Raw genomic sequence first — 19,927 nt, forward strand, 5'->3', positions numbered from 1 at the left:
GTACTATGAACAAAGTGTACCATGACAATGGAAATGCTATGGAGACAATTCCAGGCCTGTTTTTATTATTCTTTTTGTATTTTATTCGAGATTTTCAATTGCTCTCCCCTAATTCAGAATTCATGATTTTCATAGCTTGGCTCAATTGGCGAGAGAAAACCGAGTATCTAATATAAAACTACTTTTCCCTGGGTCTGTGGGCGTTGCTATCAAATCATTGGTCATTATTACTGTATAGACCGATATCCTCCTGTTCCTTCTCTCACTGTTCTTGGGAATTGCTGGATGCTTTAAAACTTAATCATATTTTTCCTAAATCTAGGCTACAATGCAGGTTTGTTGAATGACATTCTGTTTTTTGTTGTAAAGCACTGGGCTGTGCATTCTCAGCGATCTTCGGGAGAAATATTGTCCAACAGTTGTTGAACAACCCCAATCCAACCATTGGAATGTATTTGGAAGTTTCATATCGGAAATGAAAGGATACACTTTGAAGTGGACTGTGTAATGATTTTTTAGACCTATAGTGGATTATATTTTTCTGCTAAAGTGCTGTAACGAAAAGTGCTATAAAAAATCATAGAAGACCAGCAGTCAGTCAAAATGCAATGGGAAATAATACTTTGCGGAATTATGTTTTTGCTGAACATGAGAACTTGTGAAAGCTTCCCGAACAAGTTTGATGAGGACATTGACAAACGTATAGACCCATTAGATTACATTATCGATCCATTAGATTATGATAGGCTTGAGGATCAGTTTGATAGAAATGTAACTGCTTGTGGTGAGTGCTCACCTGAATTGTGTCCTGTGGCACAAGAATGCAGGGCTGGGCTCATTTTGGACAGTTGTGGTTGCTGCCAAGAGTGTGGAAATCTAGAGGGGCAGACGTGTGATATTGGCGACATTAATGTATTTTACGGTCTCTGTGGGACGGATCTTCAATGCAAAATTGACGATTTGGATGTTGGAGATGGAGAAGTTGCGGAGCCGCAGTGCGTCTGTCAATCGCAAGATGCGCTTTGTGGTTCCGATGACAGAACATACATGAACAATTGTCAGTTTAAAGAAGCGTACTTCTCAAATTCAGCACTCAAGATAAAGCGCAAAGGTCCATGCAAAACAGGTAAATCGCTTATTATGATGCTATGGCTTTGATTTGCGCCTAGTGCTGTTGCTCATAAACCGTGATTAAATTGGAAGACAGTAGACAAAAGATGACTTGGGGAAACTAACATCATGGCCAAAACAGAAACAAAACCCATTCAATCAATCTGCTAACGAAATAATCATTAACGTGATAATTTTGCATACAATACACACTTTATTGTTCCATGTAACACTTTGCCACGTGGGAAAAAAATCCGACACAGACCATGAGTCAATCAGAAAGAGTGTATGTAATATGGATTAGGGCAAAGTGATTTCCTGTCACCAGTCTTAGATTTTTTTTGACAGAGTAGCAAGAGAACTCACTGAGACTGATCCAGAGAGAGGAATCTTTACTCCACCCCCAGGTTTGAGGATTTTGGGGCTGGCCTGTACTTCCCGCACAGGCATTGAGAAAGATGTATTGTTTTAACCAGTTCCAGGAGTCAAGCTTGCTGCTCAGGAGCTGTGTGAGAGAGGAATTGGCTCGTAAACACCCCAACTCTACCTCTTCTGTTTTTCAGTGCCGATCATCAAGGTCCCACCCCAGAACCTGGTGAATGTTACGGGTAGTAGCATGGTGTTCCTCTGTGAGGTCTTTGCCTTTCCAATGGCAATGATTGAATGGAAGAAGGATGGCAGAGACATTATTCTTCCAGGAGATGACCCACACATATCTGTCCAGGTGAACCTTGTTTAGAGGCTTCATTCAATGCTTCGAAAACCATCCTCTGCTGTTTCATTAGTATATTCTTTAAATGTTTCCATCAACATACTTACTTCTTGGATGATGCAGAAATATTGGGTGGATTAGGCATAGGTCCTTGGTATTTAATTTTATATATTGCGTCATAGAATTATGTACATTCATTCATTCAGTCCTAAACAGTAGGCTATGCTTAAACATGTTCTTTGTCTTCGCTGTGCTGGACAGTCTCGGGGTGGTCCCCTGAAGTATGAGCTCTCTAGCTGGCTGCAGATCGAGAAAGCTGGCCTGGCCGATGCTGGCACCTACCGCTGTGTCGCTCGGAACGAGCTCGGCAGCATCTCTGCAATGGCTGTGTTAGGAGTTCTAGGTCCAGGTAATGACAGTTCTAGAGCTTTTTTCATTTTTCTTCAGCTGTCACACAAATCTCTCAAAATGACAGACGCGAGATTGACTCCTCTGGTTACGATACTACGTAGGCTAATAACCCCATCTAATACTTTTTCAGAAGAGATGTCCGTCTACTTGACGGAGAACGTGACGGAAATGTTGGAGTATGGCCACTCGGAGAGAGAGTATGATGAGGATTACTACTAGTGATGTCCTCCGTTGTAAAGAATCAGCCCTCACTAACGGAGGTGCTGATGGCATCCTGAAAGTCTTCACAATTGTTGTAGTGTTGCACATGCATATTTTGTACAACTGTTCAGCTTAACCCCATGTTTTCATCTCTACATCTGTAGTCAAGATGGTGAAAGTGGAGATGTGAACGTGATATATAACAAAAGCATAGGTGAATATGTGTGGAAGTTGATTAGGGAAGCGTCTGATCATTCCTGAAGTCTATATTGTACACTATATAGTACTGAAAGCATAAGGAATGAATGTCTCTTTGTTCAAAAGCTGTTCAAACCCATTTTCCTTGTGACTATAAGTCTACATTCCAAAGTGCAGGAAAGTTGTCCTGTTACTGTCTGGTAAAAGGTTTAGCCATCCCCTCAGGATGAACCTGGCATGTGTGCAACCAATATGTGCAACTGGATGTACTCTATGTGGAATGTCTAGGTGCATTGTTGTGTCTCAGAACTGGAATGTACATTTAGCTGGTTTATAGGTTTCTATCTATCGCTGTAATGCTTGGGAAGATGTGTCAGTAAGCCAAGCCCAGCTCTGGTCATGGTGGAGAGAAGCCCACAGATGGTTTTAATGTTTTTGTGCAGCTCAGACATGAAGAGAAACACCATCTCCTTTGTTCTTGTGTCAACAAGGTTCTATTTCCTTTTCTAAGAGATTATGGACTACCTTGGACTTGATCTAAATATAGTCATTCCTACTACATCTACGCAAAGGAAGCAACATCAGACTAAGAATATTATGAATATATTATATAACAAATTATATTACAAAGATTTGTTATATTATGCTACTTCTGAATATTACAATATATCAAATCATCTCAAATGGGATATATGTTTTTCCAAATTATTTATGCTTTCATCTGGATAAAAAAAAATCTGTATGGACAAATTAAATGTAAAATGCGTACATTTTGAAGCGGTGATGGCTTACTACATACTGTTACTGTTACTGTTACATATTGCATTCCCAGAAGAAAGAAATATGCAATAAATGAAAAACAGTAATCACAAACAGTCTCTGCGTGTATTTGCGTGCCAAAGTCCCTTCAGCAACACTGACTGTTAAAGTAATTACAGTCATACTGGTGTAAATCAAAGCCATGGTCTGGACCCCTACTCTTGAAATAACCAGACAATATCCCTGTTTGTTTGCTTCCATTTTCTTTTGCTGTGTTATTTCAAGCAGAGCCCATCATTGGAGGAAAACCCCAGTCAAGGAGTAACTCCCCAAGTCTTGGAATCCATTTATTTTTAACTGTATGGAAAACTTTTAGATATCAAGAGGATTGTTTGAGGCTCAGATGGGCATGGGGCTTTCAGTTCCCTCGAGCTCGTCTAATATCCTGTCCACTGAAAATACATTACTGGCAAAGGAGGAAAGCCAAAAAGTTTGAGGGAAGCAGTTCAGGTCTGCTTGAAACATAGCTACTTGCCTTGATTGACAGTCACAGACAGCACCAGGGTGGAAAACATAATAAACATTCAGGGCCTGTTTTATTTCAGAGCTATGTTTTAGTGATGCAAAGAAAGTAGGGAAATTGACATTCCTTGAAAGGTAGCAGGAATTAGGAGACAAAGCAAGAAAAAATACAGTGCCTTGCAAAAGTATTCATCCCCCTTGGCGTTTTTCCTATTTTGTTGCATTACAACCTGTAATTTGAATGGATTTTTATTTGGATTTTATGTAATGGACATACACAAAATAGTCCAAATCGGTGAAGTGAAATGAAAAAAATTACTTGTTTCAGAAAATTCAAAAAAAATAAACTGAAAGTGATGCGTGCATCTGTATTTACCCCCTTTGCTTTGAAGCCACTAAATAAAATCTGGTGCAACCAATTACCTTCAGAAGTCACATAATTAATTAAATAAAGTCCACCTGTGTGCAATCTAAATGTCACATGATCTGTCACATGATCTCAGTATATATACATCTGTTCTGAAAGGCCCCAGAGTCTGCAACACCACTAAGCAAGGGGCTCCACCAAGCAAGCGGCACCATGAAGACCAAGCAGCGCTCCAAACAGGTCAGGGACAAAGTTGTGGAGAAGTACAGATCAGGGTTGGGTTATAAAAAATAGGAGATTCACCTTCCAGCGGGACAATGACCCTAAGCATACTGCTAAAGCAACACTCGAGTGGTTTAAGGGGAAACATTTAAATGTATTGGAATGGCCTATTCAAAGCCTAGACCTCAATCCAGACTTAAAGATTGCTGTGCACCAGCGGAACCCATCCAACTTGGAACAGGAGCTGGAACAGTTTTGCCTTGAAGAATGTGCAAAAATCCCAGAGGCTAGATGTGCAAAGCTTATAGAGACATACCCCAAGAGACTTGCAGCTGTAATTGATGCAAAAGGTGGTTCTACAAAGTATTGACTTTGGGGGGGTGAATACTTATGCACCCTCAAGTTTTCAGTTTTTTGATTTATTTCTTGTTTGTTTCACAATAAAAAATATTTTGCATCTTCAAAGTGGTAGGCATGTTTAAATCAAGTGATATAAATTAAAATCAATTTTAATTCCAGGTTGTAAGGCAACAAAATAGGAAGAATGCCAAGGGGGTGAATACTTTCACAAGCCACTGTACAATATACAGGATAATACAGGATTTCTCTGGGGCACATTGTACTTCTACCACATGAAAAGCATCAGGAAATACTTTTCCAGAGATTCAAATAATGCAAATGTATTCCAGAACTTTTTACCCCTATTAATTATATTTTTTAAATAGATGCTGAGCAGACAGATTCAGTATCAAAATCCATAGGACTTAAAGATCACATTTATTTTCAGATTTACAAGTTAAGTAACTTTCTTATACAAAACATCCTGCTTCAAAGATTAAAAAGTACTTACAAAGAGAACTTGGAGTCAAGCTGTGCTGGTACCTCCTGCTGGCCAAAGACTGTACAACAGCATACAGTGTAAAACATATAAGTTATTGTAGGTTATTGTAGTTATTGTGTATTCAAGGCCTTCACAGCAGAAATTGGGTATATGATAAACCACGATTAAAATTAAATATGTTGGGCATAGTGGTTTTATGAAGCATCAGGGAACAGTAGTCAACAAAGCTTGAGAAATCCTCTGAATTCAGGTTTACAATGGGCTCACACAGTATCCCAGATCATTTCATGATGACATCTGTGATGTGGGCACCCTCTTTTTTTCACATTAGTTAATTTTCACCCTCACGTTATCATACGGAGAGTTTTCCTCCTCTTCATGTTGGGGTGTATCCGGCGGAAAAGCTCTCTTAGGTGGCTTGGGGACAGCGTAGTCGTCAACGTGAGGGTTGTATGGATACTCGTGGCCATTGGGGTCAACTATGGTGCCCATGATTTTCCATGCCTGACCTCTGACCTCCTCGGGGTCATCGTAAACAGAGGTGGGGCAGTTAGGCTCCAAAGCTATAGCTGCAGCACAGCCCTCCGGTTCATCATAGATGTGCTCTGCCTTCGTGTATCTGACTTTAGTGCCCTCAGACCTACTTAGGCCTGATCGGATGGCCAACTCATCAATGCTGTCATAGAGGGGATCTGGAGCATCGTCCATCTGGCAGCCTGACCTCTCACAGCCTTGCGGCTCCACCCCCAGGGGGAGGTGGACACTAAGCAGCATGTCTGCCATCAGGTTCTTGGCAATGGTGTCAAAGGGGAGAGAGTAGTCTGAGTCCTTTGAGGAGTGGTTGGGTCCAGCGCTGAGGCTGAGGGAGGGCTTATCCTCCTGCTGCCTCCTCTCCAGAGGCATGTTGATCTCAGAGTAGGTCTGACTCTCGCTGTTCATCAGAGGGCAGCTGGAGATGTTCTTCACCTGGTTCTTGCAGGGAATGCCTCTGGTGTCCAGTGTCAGGCTCTTGACCCCGGTGAGGAGTTTCTCCATGGGGGGCTCCAATTTGGCCTGGGGGAGGTGTGGGGGAGACGATCCGTCCCTCTGCAGGGCTTCATTGACGGTGCTGTAAACACCCGGCTCCCCTGCTGGCAGGAGCCTGGGCCCAGGGTCCATCTCCTGGCCTCCTGAGGTCTGTCGGAAGGGTAGGCCTGCACTCCTCTGGAGGTTGATGGCTGACTCCAGTGCATGGAACAGCATGTTGCCCTGTTTGGTGTCAAACTCAAAGCTACCTTCGCCAGAGTCACATCTGCGACCCGCTTCAAAGGAAAATGTCACCTGTAAAGAAATTTGTGTGAGATTGCTTAAAACTTTCTTACATATAATTATCAGCTATTCACTCATAGGGAGAAACCTTGTTGTGCTTTATTTAAAGACTGTACTGTATTTGGGTTACCTTTCTTACACACTATTATAATTGTCCTCAACTAGGGTTGCAAAAATTGCCCAAAATTCCCAGAAGTCCCAGTAAGAAGATTGGTGAAATCAGGAGGGAAAAAGCGGGATATCCAGGAATCCCCCAACAAGGATTTCTTGAAAACCTTGGAATACTGGGAATGTTACCGGAATTTTACAACCCTATCCTCAACCATTCCAAGAGAGATTTGTTGAGATTTTAGATGTTGTTGTGATTACTGGGCTTTTGTAGTTGACAGTTGATGAGAAGGTCACCTTGTCCCGTCCGAACCTCCGGAGGTAGCGGTAGGGCCAGGTGAAAAGAACCTCTCCTGACTTGGGCTCTTTGAGGAGGAGGCTGTCGAAGTCTGTCCGTAGAACATAGGGGCCTCTCAGCTTGCAGCGCTCTGCTGCCTCCGTCCTCCTCACCACCACCCTGAACTCCTTCAATGCTGGGAAACAGACAACAGACAGACAGGATGTAACAGACAGACAGTCTGGGAAACAGACAGACACTCTGCTCTAACTCAACGCAAACAGTATCACACTGACTCAAATTGCAGTGTCCTTATTACACATGGATTTTTACACCTAGTGATAAAAGTATGTAAACCCATATACAGTTTTTATAGTATTTCAAAAGTGATATTGCATTGTGTTTGGTTGTCAATGAAACCAAATATCAACATATGAAGGAGGTGTATCTTTTGCTTGAATAGTTCCACCTGTGCCACTGACTTAGTCTGGCTTTACTTCCAATGTGTCTACAAATTAATAATTGATATGTTCAGTGATGTAGTGGTAAAAAAATTCACTGAACGCCAGTGCAGGGAAAAAAGTCACTCTTCCTATACTTTAAATGTATTTTTCTGCAAATTGTGGGTAAACTTGGCAAAACAAACAAAAAAAGTAAACTGTGCTTACTTGCATTTGCCCTACACTACACTACTGGATTTGTTGGATCACGTCTCCATCTCAAACAAAAATCTAAGTTAAAGAATAGGACTAAATCAAATCAAGCTTTAAATGCACTTTAAATGAAGTTTGATTTGATTTAGTCCTATTCTTTAACTTACATTCTTGGTTGATGGAGATGTGAATCCAACATACAAATGACTAGTTTATACAAACTGTCCTTCAAATGTTGATATTTGGTTGCGTTGACATTATATACAAAGTTTGTCTATGTTGGAATTTGGTTACCATGATGACATTCAGTGCCTTCAGAAAGTATTCACACCCCTTGACCCGTTGAGATCTTGTATCACTGGCCTATACACAATACCCCATTATGTCAAAGTGGAATTACATTTAAGACATTTTTACAAATTAATACAAAATTCAAAACTGAAATGTCTTGAGTCTGTAAGTATTCAAACTATTTGTTATGCCAAGTCTACATAGATTCAGGAATAAAAAGGTGTTTAGCAAGTCCCATAATACATTCGACTCACTCTGTGTGCGATAACAGTGCTTAACATGATTTTTGAAAGACTACCTCATCTCTGTACCTCACACATACAATTATCTGTAAGTTCCCTCAATTTGAGCAGTGAATTTCAAACACAGATTCAACCACAAAGACCAGGGAGGTTTTCCAATGCCTTGCAAAGAAAGGTACCTATTGGTAGATGAGTAAAAAAATAAATAATCAGACATTGAATATTTCTTTGAGCATGGTGAAGTTATGAATTATACTTTGGAGGGTGTATCAATACATCCAGGCACTACAAATATACAGGCATCCTTCCTAACTCAGTTGCCAGACAGGAAGTAAACCACTCAGGGATTTCACCATGAGGCCAATGGTGACTTTAAGACTGTTCGAGAGTTTAATGGTTGTGATAGGAGAAAACTGACAATGGATTAACAACATTGTAGTTACTCCACAATACTAACCTAAATGACAGAGTGAAAAGAAGGATGCCTGAAATTTTTTTTATATTGTTTTTATAAACATGCATCCTGTTTGCAATAAGGCAATAAAGTCAAACTGCAAAAAAATGTGGCGAAGAAATTAGCTCTATGTCCTGAATACAAAGTGTTATGTTTGGGGCAAATCCAACACAACACATCACTGAGTACCACTCGTCATATTTCCAAGCATGGTGGTGGCTGCATCATGTTATGAGTATGCTTGTCATCAGCCAGGACTAGGGATTTTTGGGGGGGGATAAAAGAAAACGGAATAGAGCTAAGCAGGAAAACCTGGTTCAGTCTACATTCCAACAGACACTGGGAGACGATTTCCCCTTTCAGCAGGACAGTAAGCTAAAACACAAGGACAAATATACACTGGAGTTGCTTAGCAAGATAATTAGTGGCCTAATTACAGTTTTGACTTAATTCGGCTTGAAAATCTAGACTTGAAAATGGCTGTCTAGCAATGATCAACAACCAACTTGACAGAACTTGAAGAATTTTTAGCAAATATTGTACAATCCAGGTGTGCAAAGCTCTTAGAGACTTACCCAGAAAGACTCATCAGCTGTAATCGCTGCCAACGGTGATTCTAACATGTATTGTATTGACTCAGGGGTGTGAATACGTCTGTAAACTACATTTCTGTATTTCATTTTTTATACGTTTGCAATTTGAAATGTTCTAAAAACATGTTTTCACATTGTCATTATGGCGTATTGTGTGTTGATGGATGACAAAAAAATCACTTTAATCAATTTTGAATTCAGACTCTAACACAATAAATTGTGGAATAAGTCAAGGGATATGAATACTTTCTGAAGACACTACAATCCTGTTGTTGAAATTTCACTGTCAAAAAAAAGCTTACGTCGATTCATTTTTTCCACATAGATTCAACGTCACAATATGTTGACAAATTACGTTGAAACAACATTGATTCAACCAGTTTGTGCCGAGTGGGCAGTGTCCAAAAAATGGGTCTACATTGAAGGTTGTGGGTCTTCCAGCAGGACAACAACCCCAAACACACATAAAAAGCAGCCAGAAATGTTTAAGAAGAAGTGTTCGACTGTTCTGGAGTGGCCAGCGAAGTGTCGAGATCTGAATCACATATAAAAGCTATAACGAGATCTGAAAACAGCAGTTGGTGGAGGGCATCCCTCAAATGTTGAAGAATTAGAGCAGTTTGTTGTTAAGAAGTGGGGCAAATTGTCAGTATACGGTGCAGCAAGCTCATTGATGGCTACAATAAGTGTTTGTCTGCAGTTATCTTGGTCAAAGGCTGAACAACCAAGTACTAGCCCGGGAGTGGCAATAATTTTGTCCATGCCATTTGTCTTTATTTTCTCAATCAAAAATGTAAACTTAAGTTTCCAGAAATGTAATTGGTTCTTCAATGTTGAAAATCTAATAACAGGTTTTATTTCATTTTTATTTTCATTTTTTTTAGAAGAAATAGTGAATTATTTTAGAAAAGTGCAAGTGTGACAATATATTTGGCCGCAACTGTACAGTGCAGAGTTAAACAACACCAGACTCTCTGTCATGTCCTAGCATATTGTACTGCAGGCTAACTGATTTCCCCAAAAATTCCAGTTGTAAAGTGATCATTCCAGTGCTGGACCCCCTCCCCACTGCTACTGTGGTTCCCATGATGAACGAAACAAGCCAAGTTACAGTCGGTGCAATGAATATAAGCTATGGGGGAGAGCACTGCACTTTGTCAGTTGCTCTGTGGGAGGGAGATCAAATCCCAGTCACAGCCAGAGGCATATTACTCCTGTTTTCCATTCACTTGGATTACAGTCTTTATGAGAGAGAAAAGTGGAATGCATTCTCATTACCAATCCTAGACCTACACAGAGCCATGTATTTAGAATCTAACTTTGGCCTGAATGCCAAGCGTCACATCTGTAGGAAACCTGGCACCATCCCTACAGTGAAGCATGGTGGTGGCAGCATCATACATCATGCTTGGTCATTATGGGGTATTGTGAGAAGAAAAAAACAATTGAATCAATTTTAGAACAAGGCTGTAACCTAAGAAAATGTGGAAAAATTCAAGGGGTCTGAATATTTTCTGAAGGTACTGTACGTACATTTTCACAAATCCCTTTAGAGAGAGCTAATGTAATGGGAGTTTGAATATACTGTAGATCAGACTCACAATGTGTTAGCATGGTTTCAAAGACAATACTTTCCACTTATGGATGAAAAGGATGGAAACCGACACTTGTGAAAACCTGTCACATCCATCACTATCCCTTCCCTTTAGGGTGCCTTCAAACCAAAATGCATGAAACACCCCAGCTAGCACAGTGGATCTGGGCCGATTCTGGCTGAGAGTAGGTAGGTGCACTCGGCTGAGAGTCAAACGTCATGTGTCCCGAGTCTGGGCCCGAATATTACTTATTACTCATGTGGCCTGAGTATTACTTATGGCTAGGATGCAAGGATTGAGCTCGGGCCGATTCTGGTGTGAGTTATCTGGCCCAAATGTATAACTTGGGGCTCGGGACAATTAGGGCTACTCTCTGGCAGATGATTACATATGCTTTATATAATTAACATTTTATTATTTATTTTTCCATATTTTGTCATTGTTGCTGTGTCCCATCGCACTGTAGCGACTCCTGTGGCGGGCCAGGAGCATGCACACTGACACGTTCACCAAGTGTATGGTGTTTCCTTCAACACATTTTTTTTTTTTTTGTGGATGGGTATATTTGTATGTATAAAATGAATAATAGTAATATTTAAAATTACTAAATCGGGTAATTTTGTATACATTTATTTAAATTAGCATCGGGCCGCTTCTGGGTGGATTCAAATTCGGCTGAATTCCGGTAGACGGACACGGCCCGATGTACTTGGGCCGATTCTGGGCAGTCATTTATTTTGATTCCTGGCCGAGTCCGACACCCGATTCCGGGCCGATTCAATCAGTTCTGGCCCCCCGGAAGAGGGCCGCTTCTGGGCCGATTCCTCATTGCTAGCTGGGACATGTCAAACGCAGCGGTGTAGTAGGGTGGGGAGAAATAGTTAGCAAGAAACGGTGTTCTACATTTTTAATTGGTTGTCACGGACATATCTTGGCAACTTTTCTGATTGACAGCACACCACAACCCTAGGCCCTCCCCCAACGCACTGCTCCCATTGAAAACCATTGGGTTGCTGCATTTTTTTACAGATCCGTTTGTCATGTTTTGAAAGCACCCTTGACTGAGCTGGATCTTCACTGTAGCGTCTTTGAGCAGCACCTGAGAGAGAGCTGAGCAGAGCAGCATGTTTGTAAAATATGTCTTAGTAAGCCACAAATATATTGCTGCACTGAGTAGAGGATGTTTCGTTGAAAAGATGCACTGGCTTGTAACCTCTTAGGACTTCCTCAACCAACAAAAAGAGAGAAGCGCCTATTGACTTCCTGTTACATCCAAGCCCTATCTGACAGAAATACCCTGTTCTTAAAATAAACTCGCTGACTTCTCTATACAGTAGCTCAGCTCCACCTCTTTGCCACTGGTGGATGAGCCTAAACCACTAAACCAGTTTCTCACCCGAATGTATTTAAAAAAAAATGCTCCGTTCTACATTGCCTTCAGGTCATGTGATACTTTGCAGTCTGTCTGTAGGTCTATTTGGAGGCACATTGAACTAAGCGTGGCCCTGTAAAATGCTATGGATAAGTGTTTTGGTTTTTGGGTTAATATCTTCCCAGGTGCTTGTTTCAGAAGGTTGAGGTTGAGGAGTTGCTTCCTCTGCCTGGTGCACCACATGCATTTGCTGTTTGTTTATGAGAGGCATGGGATTGCATGACTGAAAATGGCACATGAAATAAAAAAAACAGAGAATTCAAGATGGATGACTACACAGTCACTGCAGACATTTCAACTCAAAGGTGCCATGACTACTACATATACTGTGTAATGCTGATAGAAAACAATATTTTTGAAGCCCAAGCACTAATTTCACATTATACAACTATTCTTGCTTTGGCTCATACAGTATCTGGCTACGATCAGCTCAGTGGAGATATGCCTATTCATATCACACACAGAGATCCTGTTACAATCTGAATCAGAGTGTGTGTTTTACCCTCAGAACGATACACTGGCTGCAGGCCTGTCAGCTGAAAGCTGCATGCTGAAGTTGTTAAGCTTGTGATCTCAAACGCAGGCTCTGGTTTACCTCACATGCATCTACTAATAATTGACCGCACATAGGTTACAGCCCCTCAGAAATAGACATACTGGTATACTTAACTCAAATCACTGCCACAGTGCTGTAGCTATTACGATGTTGCTGCTAAGGACACATCTTGTTCTAGTTTTTATCAATAAGGAACTGACAGTTGTAGACAAGAATATCCAAGATCCAGGATGAGAAAAACATAGCTAAAAACTAGACGCAGATTAAGTCTTTGATTAAAAAGCATGCTCAATGGAGAATCTCCATTGAAATAGCTTTTTAGTCCAGGGCTTCTATTCACCTATGTCTGAGAAATCAGCCCTAAATGTTGTTGGTTGAAAGGATGTGATATTTAACAGATCAAATGTATATGTCAAAAGTAAGTGCCTCATTGTACTTTTAAGACATGGAGAGAACAGAAAACAGTAGAGAACAGGATGTAACTCTTCTGACTGATAAGTAAGTGGTCAATGTGCAAACATGCGGACACTGGTGGTGCAATGCTCATCAACCACAAGACAGGAAAATATGTCACAATTTTCCACTATGTATAACAGTCAAAATAAGACAGAGATGTACACAATGTGTCTGTGTGTAAGAGGCCACAGAAAATGTATTACAAAATGCAGTTTGGTTTTATATTATATATTGACATTTATATTTTATTTTATTTTATATACTGTATAGTCAAGTTTTTTGAACATTTACCTCAAATGGAAAATATAAAGAAGCACTTCCTTTATTCAAATTAATCTGAAGTCCTGTTACTGTAATGCTCCAATGTATACACCCCAATATGACTTACTTATTTAAAGCCCTAGGTTCCTCAACTTGAGCTCTGTATACACTCCAGTATACACTCCAGTAAGTGATCAGAGTAGTGATGAGTTGAGTCACGTCAGGCACCTTTATCCTCTCATTACAAGACATTAGATGAATGTCAAAGAACAGTGTCCCATGACCTGAAAGAGCTCAGGGCTGTATTAAATACAGTGGGCCACAGCAAGTGCTACGTATGTAGACATACAGTATCAGTGACACTTTTCTCTGCAGTTATCTGAGAATGTCCTGTGTGTGTGTGTGTGTGTGTGCGTGTGCGCGTGCGTGTGTGTGTGTGTGTGTGCCTGCGCGTGCGTGTGTGTGTGTGTGCGTGCGTGTGTGTGCTTGCATGCATGCACGGGTGTATGTGTCTTGCTATATAAAATTATTTTGTTTTCCTTCATGGGGTAAATAGCAAGACTTACCACTGTCTCTTCTGCTGTACAGAGAGTTGTCCTCCATCCCCATTTCTGCAGCATCTTCCTTTGATCGCTGCATACTGTTACGTTTCATCCCTCCTTTCTCACCCCAGTTCATCTGCATTGGTCAAATATACCATCATAAACATACTGTGTACGTCAACATTTCCACATATTGGAAGAAGAAAACAGACTGCAGGGCCTTGGAATGTTTGTATTGTTGGTTGTGCTTGTGCGTAATAATAACAGTGTTAACTTGTGTACTTAGCAGTGTTCACTTGTGTACTAAGCACTAGATCTGTACCTGCTGTTTCACCAGTGTTAGTTGGATGATGGATAATGCGGGCTAGCTACTGCTTTGGCACTGTTTTTTCCTCCTGAATTGTATTTTGCTAATACAAAGCATATAAGGGAGAGACTGTTAACTAAGTTCAAAACACAAGCTGAGTGAGCCATTACTCTTCAGCTAAAAACAGCTAAAATTAGTCAGTTTCTTTGGTAAACCCTGCTACTGTTTTTCATCACATGATGGTAGAGTCAACTCTCAGAAGTCAGTGTGTGACAGAGTATTTTTTCTATATAGCATGACAGTTTTGAGTTCCTGAGTTATCTGCTTGCTTTTCAAAAATATTTTGAAGTGTAATGTCATATATTGCTGTATGTATGTTTACAGTATATCAGTTATGATTTAGGTCCCCAGCCCTATGTTGAACTGTACATGAACTGGACATGCAGCATCATATAAAGTGCGATCCCTCTACTTTTAAGCAGAATCAAACCTGACAGAACAAGGGATCTGACTGAACGTACAGGGAATGCAATTTCGCACAGTTTCTGTGTCCAGTCGTCCAGCTCGACCATCTCCACAGCAAACACAAAAAGTTTGTCTGCAGTCTCCACATGGAACTGGCCACAGTCTTTCGGGGAGCCCTCCATGTCCACTTCTGACACCCGGATACAGTCGCTTAGCTTGATCACCTTCTTGCTCTCCTGCTGCTTGCGGAGGTTTTTGTCTGATTTCTCCAGGGTGCTCGCACCATCTTTGCATTCAAAGAACTCCAAGCGTGAGATGGAGCAGGTACTCTCCCTGTACAGGATCGACCAGACCTTTTTCCATTTCTGTATGGGAGTAGACAAAGCATGGGGTCAAACAGCAACAGAGGCACAGAAGGCCAATATTCATATTTTAAGGGATGTCTCTGCTTGTTTCATGAGGCTACTGGTAAGCCCTATTACTAGTTTCACTTCCTATAGCCTGGTATCCAAATGGTTCAGCAGGTGAAAAGAGGAAGATAAAGTGAATCCATTGTCAACACTGCTCTTCATATGGCATTGCTCAATACTGTCGAGGGGAATAACTTGGATGCTTTGCTCTGTGAAGTTCCTTTAAAAAATGAAATATTTTGCAATTACAACAAAGAAATGCGATTGATTCAGTCTACCACAGTGGAGATGGGTTTTGCAGATTGGCTGCTACTGCTGCTATTGTACCATTAAAACAAAACCCTCTATGGGGAATTTCGAGACTGGTCTGAGACCCGCAATCCTACTCCTGGAGCTAATACAAACACATCAGGAAAGTCTAGCCTGACAGGAAATTGACCTTAACTATAGGTTATTCCCCCTGGTTTAACTAAACAAAGACTCCTTAATCTACATAAGTCTCTGGTACTGAACTATGGAACTCTTTAGCTGTACCACATAAAAGTTATTGGTTGCCGTTTGCCTTTATAACTGGATAAATACCGCTGGTGATGCCAACAGACGACTATCTCAAATCAAAACGTGTCGTGAGGGGATTGAAAACAGTGAAAAAAAGAAATATGTGTGTGAAAGAGAGAAATAGTAATTGCATCTTTTTGTATTAACTAACTCTGCCATGGAGAAATGAATGTCACTTTTGTAGGGGCATTGGATAAATGTTGAAAATAAGGTATGTGGTAAAGACAGGCTTAGGAGATCTTATAAGTTTTGTTCTGAGATCATTTTCATCAGCTAATGTAACTTTTTGTGAATTTTGAAGCATTTCTGTCAATTAAAAAAATAACATAAAGCCTTCATAATTCATAAAGGTCATGTTAACTTGCTGATATTATCTCATAAAACAAAACGTATAAGATCTCCTCAGCCTGTGTTAACCTCAGATCTTATTTTCGGCGTTTATCACAAAACCCTATTCTTTCCCCATTGCAAATCAATCCCAGAACAACAGCAAAGGACCTTGTGAAGATGCTGGGTACAAAAGTAGCTACATCTACAGTAAAACAAGTCCTACATCGACATAACCTGAAAGGCCGCTCAGCAAGGAAGAAGCCACTGCTCCAAAACCGCCATAAAAAATGACAGACTACGGTTTGCAACTGCACATGGGGACAAAGATCGTACGTTTTGGAGAAATGTCCTCTGGTCTGATGAAACAAAAATAGAACTGTTTGGTCATAATGACCATCGTTATGTTTTGAGGAAAAAGGGGGAGGCTTGCAAGCCGAAGAACACCATCCCAACCGTGAAGCACTGGGATGGCAACATCATGTTGTGGTGCTGCTTTGCTGCAGGAGGGACTGGTGCACTTCACAAAATAGATGGCATCATGAGGCAGGAAAATTATGTGGATATATTGTATCAAGACATCAGTCAGGAAGTTAAAGCTTGGTCACAAATGGGTCTTCCAAATTGACAATGACCCCAAGCATACTTAAAAAGTTGTGGCAAAATGGCTTAAGGACATCAATGTCAAGGTATTGGAGTGGCCATCACAAAGCCCTGACCTCAATCCTATAGAAAATTTGTGGGCAGAACTGAAAAAGCGTGTGCGAGCAAGGAGGCCTACAAACCTGACTCAGTTACACCAGTGTCAGGAGGAATTTGTGGGAAGCTTGTGGAAGGCTACCTGAAATGTTTGACCCAAGTTAAACAATTTAAAGGCAATGCTACCAAATGCTAATTTGTTTGATTGATTTATTTTTTATTTAACTTCATTTTACTAGGTAGGCCAGTTGAGAACAAGTTCTCATTTACAACTGCGACCTTGCCAATATAAAGCAAAGCAGTGCGACACAAACAACAACACAGAGTTACACATGGAAAAAAACAAACGTACAGTCAATAACACAATAGAAAAAGTCTATATACAGTGTGTGCAAATGGCGTGAGGAGGTAAGGCAATAAATAGGCCATAGTAGCAATGTAATTACAATTTTGCAAATTAACCCTGGAGTGATAGATGTGCAGATGATGATGTGCAGATGATGAAGTAGAAATACTGGTGTGCGGAAGAGCAAAAAAGTAGATAAAAATAACAATATGGGGATGAGGTAGGTAGATTGGATGGGCTATTTATAGATGGTCTGTGTACAGCAGTAGCGATCGGTAAGCTGCTCAGATAGCTGATGCTTAAAGTTAGTGAGGGAGATATAAGTTTCCAACTTCAGCGATTTTTGAAATTCGTTCCAGTCATTGGCAGCAGAGAACTGGAAGGAAAGTAGGTGTTGTCTTTGTCTTTGGCAAGTAGCTGCGGGGGGTGCGGAGCTGTTGGCTGGGGTTGGGGTAGCCAGGAGGAAAGCATGGCCAGCCGTAGAGAAATGCTTGTTGAAATTCTCGATTATCGTGGATTTATTGGTGGTGACAGTGTTTCCTAGCCTCAGTGCAGTGGGCAGCTGGGAGGAGGTGCTCTTATTCTCCATGGACTTTACAGTGTCCCAAAACTTTTTGGAATTAGAGCTACAGGATGCAAATTTCTGCTTGAAAAAGCTAGCCTTTGCTTTCCTAACTGACTGCGTGTATTGGTTCCTGACTTCCCTGAAAAGTTGCATATCGCGGGGACTATTCGATGCTAGTGCTGTCCGCCACAGGATGTTTTTGTGCTGGTCGAGGGCAGTCAGATCTGGAGTGAACCAAGGGAGTGTATGTAAACTTCTGACCCACTGGGAATGTGATGAAATAAATAAAAGCTGAAATAAATCATTCTCTCTACTATTATTCTGACATTTCACTTTCTTAAAATAAAGTGGTGATCGTAACTGACCAAAAACAGGGTATTTTTACTAGGATTAAATGTCAGGAATTGTGAAAAACTGAGTTTAAATGTCTTCGGCTAAGGTGTATGTAAACTTCCGACTTCAACTGTATGTGTTTGCTCAACTTGTCTCATATGTTCATTCAGCTATAAATTATTATTTTGGCATCAAAACTAAAAAAGGCTGTGCAACTGATTACACACACACACAGTGCTTTTAACTTTCACATTGTACATACTTTGACATACATGATTACATTGTGCATGCTCAATTATATAGTAATTATTTTATTCAACATGTCCTAACCTGGGATTTGAACTCACATGGCATTTAGATCTTCCTGCTACGCCACCATGTCTGTCAATTATCAGTTAATCTGACTATTCTCTCATCATTGTTTTGATTTCAGCAATTTTGGGGTTTTCTGTATAGTTGTCTAATTTTGGTGGGGCATTTTATTCTGTTTTAATGTTAAAAACACTGCGTGTTTGTACAGCTAATTCCACAGCTTTTTTTTAGGTTAGCCGCACAAATAATAATTTGTAGTTTAATGAACATATGAGGCAATTTGAGCAAACATAATTTTAAGTTGGCTGAATTTTTGCCTACGTTTTGTCAAGTTTGGGCCAACTATTTTTTTTGTTCAGGTAACACTCCGTGACCAAAAAGTGAAGTAAACCAAAAAAAGGCTGTGGAACCATTTACTAAATAATAATTACTTGAAACAACTAGATTTTTTGTTTTACAGTGTAGATGATTTCACAACCTCAATCAATTAGCAGCTGTTTCTTACATGATAACAATACCACTACTAGATTGATGGATGACTCATGCTCATGATATCGAGAAGGCAGAAGCCATTGAGTTTATGTGTGTGAGTAAGCAACACATATTAATAGTGTGTTCAGGCCACACAGAGACTCCGAGGAGAGTGCTACAAAGGAGCTGTGGCAGATCTTACCTTGCCAAACCTATGTTGCTGTAAGTAGAGCATTCCTTTCTTCCTGATGTCTTCCTCCATGGTGTACCAGCTCTGTTGCCCCTACTCCTCTCCACTTTTATCTTTCTGTTCAACACGACGCCCTGCTTGTGGTATCTATCTACAAATGACGCAAACACCTCAAGTTCCCTGTCATGTTGACTTCCTGTATGCGCAGCTGCATCACAGAACACAGCAGTTCAGTACTAAAACACTGTGTGTGTGTGGTACATTTTTGTCATTTAGCAGACGCTCTTGTCCAGAGCGACTTAAAGGAGCAATTAGAGTTAACTGTCTTGCTCATGGGCACATCAACGATTTTTCACCTAGTCGGGGATTTGAAAAAGCAAAGCAAAGATTACTGGCCCAACTCTTTTAACCACTAGGCTACTTGCCACCCTGTGTGTGTGTGTGTGTGTGTGTGTGTGTGTGTGTGTGTGTGTGTGTGTGTGTGTGTGTGTGTGTGTGTGTGTGTGTGTGTGTGTGTGTGTGTGTGTGTGTGTGTGTGTGTGTGTGTGTGTGTGTGTGTGTGTGTGTGTGTGTGGCCTTTTGGTGTGTGAACCTCTTGTTTCTCAATCACAAGAGGCGCAATTGTTTTGAATGTTACATATTACATGTTTTGCATGTTCCATAAAAACAATATCAAGAGTACGATAAATGTACAAGTGTCACCATTCATAAGTAAAATGTAATTGGTGTAGCAGGATGGCTCAAAAAATCGAATAATCTTATAGCCTTATTAGTATGGGCTACATTTAGTAAATTCTGTACAATTATTTTCATTTCACAACCCGTCTGACTTT

At 40.6% G+C, this 19,927-nt stretch overlaps 2 protein-coding genes across 5 annotated transcripts; one reads left to right on the plus strand and one right to left on the minus strand.

The window, feature by feature from the left end:
- Positions 1-227: 227 nt before the first annotated feature.
- Positions 228-3,505, plus strand: kazald3 (Kazal-type serine peptidase inhibitor domain 3). 3 transcript variants are annotated; one of them, XM_021606704.2, is made up of 4 exons: positions 228-1,126; positions 1,674-1,834; positions 2,084-2,231; positions 2,367-3,505. In XM_021606704.2, exons 1-4 carry the CDS (start codon positions 604-606, stop codon positions 2,450-2,452), a joined length of 918 nt encoding a protein of 305 aa, XP_021462379.2. In that variant the 5' UTR covers positions 228-603; the 3' UTR covers positions 2,453-3,505. The 3 variants fall into 3 exon arrangements, with proteins under 3 accessions (XP_021462379.2, XP_021462378.2, XP_021462380.1); XM_021606703.2 differs by having other exon boundaries at positions 230-1,126; positions 2,364-3,505; XM_021606705.2 differs by having other exon boundaries at positions 237-334; positions 2,364-3,505.
- Positions 3,506-5,243: 1,738 nt separating this feature from the next.
- On the minus strand, positions 5,244-19,274 carry dok2 (docking protein 2). Of its 2 annotated transcripts, none has more exons than XM_021606706.2 (5): positions 19,107-19,274; positions 14,940-15,248; positions 14,136-14,247; positions 7,021-7,232; positions 5,244-6,663 (listed from the first exon to the last, which is right to left on the minus strand). In XM_021606706.2, exons 1-5 carry the CDS (start codon positions 19,164-19,166, stop codon positions 5,671-5,673), a joined length of 1,686 nt encoding a protein of 561 aa, XP_021462381.1. In that variant the 5' UTR covers positions 19,167-19,274; the 3' UTR covers positions 5,244-5,670. The 2 variants fall into 2 exon arrangements, with proteins under 2 accessions (XP_021462381.1, XP_021462382.1); XM_021606707.2 differs by having other exon boundaries at positions 5,261-6,663; positions 7,057-7,232; positions 19,107-19,273.
- Between the last annotated feature and the right edge of the window lie 653 nt (positions 19,275-19,927).

This window comes from Oncorhynchus mykiss, chromosome 6 (genome assembly GCF_013265735.2).
Source record: "Oncorhynchus mykiss isolate Arlee chromosome 6, USDA_OmykA_1.1, whole genome shotgun sequence".
NCBI lineage: Eukaryota > Metazoa > Chordata > Actinopteri > Salmoniformes > Salmonidae > Oncorhynchus > Oncorhynchus mykiss.

Bases quoted from the DNA above. Each gene is read 5' to 3' on its own strand.
- kazald3 (XM_021606703.2), top strand. From the start codon at position 604: ATGCAATGGGAAATAATACTTTGCGGAATTATGTTTTTGCTGAACATG. The intron at 1,127-1,673 runs GTAAATCGCTTA...TCTGTTTTTCAG, and splicing joins CAAAGGTCCATGCAAAACAG to TGCCGATCATCAAGGTCCCA. The intron at 2,232-2,363 runs GTAATGACAGTT...ATACTTTTTCAG, and splicing joins GTTAGGAGTTCTAGGTCCAG to AAGAGATGTCCGTCTACTTG.
- dok2 (XM_021606706.2), bottom strand. From the start codon at position 19,166: ATGGAGGAAGACATCAGGAAGAAAGGAATGCTCTACTTACAGCAACAT. The intron at 15,249-19,106 runs GTAAGATCTGCC...ACTCCCATACAG, and splicing joins AGCAACATAGGTTTGGCAAG to AAATGGAAAAAGGTCTGGTC. The intron at 6,664-7,020 runs GTAATCACAACA...ATTTCTTTACAG, and splicing joins CTGTCAACTACAAAAGCCCA to GTGACATTTTCCTTTGAAGC.